The sequence below is a fragment of the Chenopodium quinoa genome, unplaced genomic scaffold (assembly GCF_001683475.1).
Source record: "Chenopodium quinoa cultivar QQ74 unplaced genomic scaffold, ASM168347v1, whole genome shotgun sequence".
Classification (NCBI taxonomy): Eukaryota; Viridiplantae; Streptophyta; class Magnoliopsida; order Caryophyllales; family Amaranthaceae; genus Chenopodium; species Chenopodium quinoa.
Genome location: NW_018745240.1, coordinates 68,015 through 74,824, shown reverse-complemented (window position 1 = coordinate 74,824; position 6,810 = coordinate 68,015). Strand labels below are relative to the sequence as shown.

The window sequence follows — 6,810 nt, the reverse complement described above, 5'->3', positions numbered from 1 at the left end:
GATATTCTCAAATTTCCAAAAAAAATTTCCATTAATTTTGAAGGGAAAAGTATGGAAAGTTAAACGATATAATTGTAAGGATTTACATACATCTGAAATTTTATACATTTATACACTTTTGCTTGCTTTTTCTCATTTATGTTATGTTCGGTAACATGACATATCATTAATGAGGAACAACAATCCATATTTGATCATTGAAATTCTTTTGTACTGTAAAACCCTAAAAGTAATCCCTGGTCTTCAAATGCATTGGACAATGATACCAAAATTATAAGTACAAAAATTTGGTCACACTTTACCAGGATTATGCAGCAATGTACACCATTATTGCTTCCTAATTTCGCCTTTTACTCTTGGATAACGCATGCAATCGCCTTTCTAAAGTAACAGGAGCTAATGTTTCCCTGTCAAAACCCCTTGTACAAATATAACCTGAAACATTCCAAAAACATCAGACAGAATACATTATTAACATGCAATTTACCCATTAAGCATAAGAACATGCAATGCACCTTCATTGAAAAGGCTCTTGACCTCATCCGCTGATAAACCTGACAAGACGACGCTTTCAGTTAGCCATTTGATTCAAGTTCTTACATTGAATTCTCCATCCCACACCCAATTTGGGATGCCATTGATGAGCAATAAATAATATTCTAATTACAGTTCATATGATATAAATTATTTACTTCTATGCAGGACACTGTAGATAAACCAAGTCATCAAACAGGCTATTTATAGGGGTCATTTATCCAGGCAGTTGCCTTACGAAACAGATAACAGAATCAAACATGTTTCACCTTTGACAATATTAGATAAATCTCTTCCACAATACAGTATTTTCTTCGGGAGTTGCTGCAATGTCTTGCAGCGAACATCTATTGGCATTTGGCTGGTCTTCTGATCAGCAAAAACCTAAACATCACAACAGAGAATTCCAATTAGGTAGGTGAAAATTTCCTGCCAAAAATCTTTACAAACTTCCAATGACTGCACCTCATTTATCTGAAAATAAGTTCCATTTAGCGGAAAGGAGCCCCTCAATGCTGTTCTGCATGGGATCTGTGGGTTTATATGGAAGTTTTAGAAACACAAACTTCTTTATATAATTAACCAGGTTTTAATTAGAAATCATTAGCTAGCACTCTATTACCATAACTGTTCCCAGTACTGTCCGAGACTCTGCTATGTGGCTAACACCCACAGACAGCATACTATTGGCCAACGGAGCTACTGCTACTGATATATCAAAGTCATGTGCAATTAGCACTAAAATCTGTCATTTTTGTCTAGGATTAAACATTTAAACAAGTTGATGACATACCTGATTCCCATGCAATAAGAAGATAAGGGAATGGATCATCAGGGTCCCGGTCATCAAACTATAACATTCCATTTAACAGTCACGATGACATATTTAAAAATGTTGCAGGCTTGCAGCCCATAATCATATGCTTGCAACTTGCCAAACAAGGTATGGTCACTCACCTGTTCTAATATTGGATGCCAATCTGGAAGTTCATAGCTGCATTGATGATTCAATTAGTTAGAAAAGACCTTCCATCGTCTAAGAATGATATTGTAAGCTGATCACAATATCACATAGGATGATTTGTGTGTAAATTCAAGGCATATGAGAGTTTCAAACCACCAACTTACACAAAGTGTTGTGTTCTTGTCCGGATTTTTAGGGGTTGTTTTCCAACTAGAGGAGTAGCTTTTGAGTGATATTGTCCTAGCTGTCTCTTTTTCCGGAGTGGTTGATCCTTCACTGGAGTTTTAGGAGCTTCAACATTGCCTTCAAGGTAGAACTGTTCATGATCGATTTCCAGACCTTTCTGTTTTTCATTTTTTGATTTCAACACTTGCTGCTGCTTATCTTTCACCGACTTTTTTTGAGTCTTAGCCTGACCCATGATACCAATGTCTTCTATGTTGATTTCAGCATAATACTTGCACTCCTTTCTCATGGGACATTCAGTACAGCTAGGCTTCTGCTTTGTACAGAAGACCTGTGCTAATCATAAACGAGACGCAGTTACTTCAAAACATTATATTCAAGTGAACAAGAAATTCATAACCTCAATAACACAAGTTACTAAAATTACCTTCCCAAATGTAATCATGTGATAATGAAGTTCGTACCTAAAGACAAATAAGCGTAAAGTATAAGAAAGTATTGAGTCTATTTGCATGAAATTGATAGTTAAGAAAATCTTACAAGGTCTTTGGGTCAAGTTTGCATAACCGTGGAAAAAGATAATGATTAATCAAATCATGTAGCTTAGAATCCCTACAAGCAGAACATTTAAAGTTTGTTATCAAAGCAATCAGTGGTGTTTCAACAAAGAAATAAGAGCAGAGCATGCTTACTCTTCCAAAACAGACATCTGAAGCATATCACTAGTATTTGGTGGGGCTGGAACCCACCCCAAACGCACTGTCACACGAGCCACATTCACATCAACCTTGATCAAAATTAAATTGTCATCAAATTTATAGTCAAAGTTCATAAAATGATCCTACTAAAAAAGATTTTTTAATCATGTTGTATAAATCATACAGGAAATGCAGGTTGTTTGAGTGTTAGAAGTTGGACACAATGTGCACTCTTCAACCCCAGTCCGTATATGCTTAGAAGAAACTCCCTAGAAATAAGAAATTTGTTAGCAAGCAGTGCAGATAGAACATAAGAAAGGTTCAGAGAGGTTATGCAACAATAAATGGCAGTCATCCTTACTTTGCTTGAAGAGGGGGGACAGTTCGTACCCATTCAAGGTCCAAATTTCCATGATCCTTCAAGAGTCGGTCCAGAAACTCCTACATTGTTACAATCATTATTCCATTAACTTGCAATAATAACAGAAGTAGACATTTATATCTTTACTTTTTTGACAAAAAATTATCAGGTATTTTAAGAACTAAATTAACATACCTTGATACGCTTAGCTAGCTTCTTGTTCATGCCTCTCAATTCAATAGCATTGGATATATCCACCATATCCGCTCGCCTGACAGCATGCCAGTCCACATAGTCTACTGCATCAATGCTTCTTTCTGTCTCTGTGTTGCTAGAATATTGTGTCTTCAAGGTGTCCCAATCAGGCTTAATATTTTCCATAATCCTAGCCTTCCCTTTTCTCAAGGTCTCCTTTTTCTTCTCATCAAATGGTTTCTCGCTTTCAGCCCCCAACTTCAAATGTCCCCCCTTCAAATCCTGCTTTTGGCAAGAAAAGCCACCTATTGATCTCTTTTTTCTCAGCATTCTATGGTGCCTGCTATAAGTATCACAATCACGATACTGGGGAAAGCTCACACCAAGTGACATGAAAGCCGAACTGCATTGAGATATTTAAAAGGTTACTGCTGCCACCCATCTTCACATTGGTTTTTGAAAGTACAGTTAAATATAAGCATACCTCGAATATTTGTCACTGACCCTCTGAGACAAAAATGCACCAACAACCGAGTCCAAAACTGATCCTTTCCATGGAAAGTATACTCTTTTCCCTGTGTCAAAAGTAAGAAAAAATGCTGACATTGCATTACAAGAAGCATTATATGGTAAGCAGAACAGCTAATTAATGCTTACTACACTATCGTAAATCAATATCTTGTTATAAAAGCTTTACTGATGAAAGAACAACATCAAGAAATATAATTAAAATTTCTAAGTTGTACTCACTCACCCTGAGTGGCGCCCACTTTACTTGCGAATGAATGCACCTTTTCATGGAAAAGCTGCAATTCATCATCCGCTAAAATGCTGTCATCTTTTTCCATCAATATCTCGCAGCTTTCAGCAATAGCTTTCTTCAGTAACTCTTTCCAGGCCCTGTTTGTCTCCTTGAAGTTTTTCTGATATGACTTTTTCTTACCTTCAATAGAGACCCTTCGGCCATGACCTTTCAGCTGAGCACTTGTACTACTCGCTCCTTGAACTTCAACCAATTTAAATGCATTTGACACTTGTTGATTGATTGAGCGGGTGAAATAGACTGAATTCTCAGCTAATTCTAAAATTTCTTGCAATTTATCTTCCTCAAGATTAATTACAGCTTTTGATATTGATCGGCTTTGTTTGTTGGTAAGGGAGCCTCCCCTACGTGAAACACGCTTTTTCGTTGCAGGCAATGGAGTCTGTGGTCCTACCACCACCGACTCATTAATGCTTTCTTCATCCTTTGGCTCATCTTGCTCCTCATTTTTTAAAGTTCCTGTAAAACACTTTTATGAATCAAACCAGTTTATACATATCATGCATTCTTGGATTTCAGTTGAAAAACTTCACTGAGGTAGTATATGTTTACTCACTAACTAAATTATACAAGTATACTATAACGTACAACATCACAAATCTATTATAGTCTGGAAAATTAATGTCACTCCTTGATGGGTCGACAAAAAAAGAGGTAGCAGGACACTTACTTGACTACATTACTACAGAAAAAAATGAAAAACTTATATTCATTTAACCTTAAATTAAGTCATGTTAGTCCTCATGATTGTATCATGATCTAGTCCCTATAATGTTTTAGTCACATATGCTTAAAGCAAGCTACTGAGTGCAAAATGTATACATATACGAAGTACTATATGTAATGCATTGATAGTTTAAATTAAGTCATGTCATATTTTTACCAAAAAGAGGTCACTTTGGGTAACTCCATTATAAGTTCTAAAAAATTAAACATCCGAAGTAGAGTTTACATACTAGGAACTGGTAAATTTTTCAGGCACTTGTGTGCACTTAAACCATCGCCAGCCACAGTCATCTGTACCAAATCCGATACTACTACATCAGCTCGTCTTCTTTTGCTGATCAAACTTGTGTCATCAAAAACCAGGCGTCTTTTGCAATGAAGAAGCAAAGAACGGGGCCTTGTTGGCACTGGCACATCCCAAAGACTAACTGAAGTTGGGGACATGATTGCAGTTTTCTCAATCTAGATGATCCGCAAATTCCTGTAAACGACACACCAGCTATAATAACAGTATCATTGAGATATATTTTCAGAATTAAGCAGAAATAACAAACATACTAATGCAATCCTTATTTCAGAACATCATTATTCAGACTCACAAGGCTCGTATATTTATATATTCCAAAAATATCAAATATCAAAAAAAAAAAACAAAAAAAAAATAAAAATAAATAAATAAATAAATAAACATAACCAAAATAATAAAATATAACAGAATTTTTTTGATTTAAAGAGAACTCAATCTTCCCACTACTATTATGAACACAGCTACAAATTGTCCTTCACCCTTTACACTACTACACTAGTCCATCAAATTTTGCTTTGTTTACAAATGAAATTAAAAACGTTTAACGAAATCCAAATGCAAATAAAAAAGACAAGATCTGGTCTGATTATAGCCTAATTGTCGCACTGTGTAATTTGAACTAATTATAACTATCTATTTGGAAAAGTTTACATGAATATATGATCACAAGTTTAACTCATCTTTTTTAAAAAACCAAAAAAAAAAGTTCGATTAGAACGGAATTTTCTCAAATTTTTAAAATGACCATCTCAAAAGTGAAAAAGATAAACATTAACAAGTCAAACTAATTTTACAAGGCCACCTAAAAATTAAGATTTTTCTTAATAATCTCAAGATCGTATGAATATCAAACCAGCAAAAAATAATATCATTAGTCATAGAAGTTTCTTTTTTTGAACCACAGAAAATCAAATTTACAACTAAGAAAACAAGAGAAAAAATAACAATTATATGAGAAAAAAGTAAATATGTAAATAAGCAACCTAATACGTAGTATAAAAGTAAATAACAACACTCTACTTCAAGAACGCATTTTTTTACTCTAAAGTCAACTTGCTTAGTTAATTAAAACAGTATTAGAGGTGGTATATTTACATCATTCTCCGTTATGAATCTCCCTATACCAAAAAAATCAACTAAAAAACAAATAGTAGTGCTAAAATCATTTTTCAAAAAACTTAAGGAATAATGTGTAGAATTTCAATTACTTTAATCCATTGAAGTATAATTAACAAATAAAAACCTTTTTCTTTCACAACAATTGAACACAAATTTCGATCAACACTAAGTATGTGCAAGAATATCATCATAGTCATCACGTTATCATGCATGCAATTAATTTGTAGAATTAAGCAATTAATTTTCCTTAAATTACCAACCATAGTTTGTAGAAATTTACTTGTTTGAAAGAAAGGCACTGCAATTTTCTTCCCTATGCGTCTCTTTTACTCTTTGGTTTTCTCTCTCTTACAGCAGTGTGAAGTGACAAGGTAAGAGAAGGTCACTGTTGTAGCCCTTCCTTTCATTTTATACAAACGAGAAACTCAATTCAGTTGACTACTCCAACTTTAGACCATCTAACTAGGACAATACTCGTGCAATTGTATGATTTTTCAGAGGAAGCCTCAGTTTATCTTTGTGATAAACAAAAATGTTTATCTAGTGGTATGAAAATAAATCAACATAAAATCTCAGTCAGCATTGTATTTCTATAAATAGATCAATATTCATAGGCCCACATTTAATAAAAAATTGTTGATTTATTAAAAAAAATGTTACTACATAAACATCCTTTTACTTATCATGAGGATAAACTTGTATTTTCTCGGTTTTTGATGAAGTACAATGTCACGATGATGTGGTATGTTATGTTTGTAGTACAACTCTACAAAAGAATGTGTCTTGTGGTACGGAGTACATATACATTCTTAAGAACGTTTTTTTTAATATGATATAGATTATACTAAGTATATTATAGATTAAATATATACGAAGTAAATATACATTCTTACGAAC

At 34.0% G+C, this 6,810-nt stretch overlaps 1 protein-coding gene across 1 annotated transcript; it reads right to left on the bottom strand.

The window, feature by feature from the left end:
* Nucleotides 1-264: 264 nt before the first annotated feature.
* Nucleotides 265-5,693, bottom strand: LOC110711183 (DEMETER-like protein 2). The gene is made up of 17 exons (XM_021889562.1): nucleotides 4,718-5,693; nucleotides 3,693-4,220; nucleotides 3,423-3,537; nucleotides 2,939-3,341; nucleotides 2,744-2,823; nucleotides 2,567-2,651; nucleotides 2,377-2,471; nucleotides 2,225-2,296; nucleotides 2,112-2,148; nucleotides 1,663-2,015; nucleotides 1,492-1,528; nucleotides 1,328-1,385; nucleotides 1,157-1,242; nucleotides 1,000-1,065; nucleotides 804-918; nucleotides 516-554; nucleotides 265-435 (listed from the first exon to the last, which is right to left on the bottom strand). The coding sequence occupies exons 1-17, from the start codon at nucleotides 4,929-4,931 to the stop codon at nucleotides 338-340; spliced, it is 2,481 nt and encodes an 826-aa protein (XP_021745254.1). The 5' UTR covers nucleotides 4,932-5,693; the 3' UTR covers nucleotides 265-337.
* Nucleotides 5,694-6,810: the final 1,117 nt, after the last annotated feature.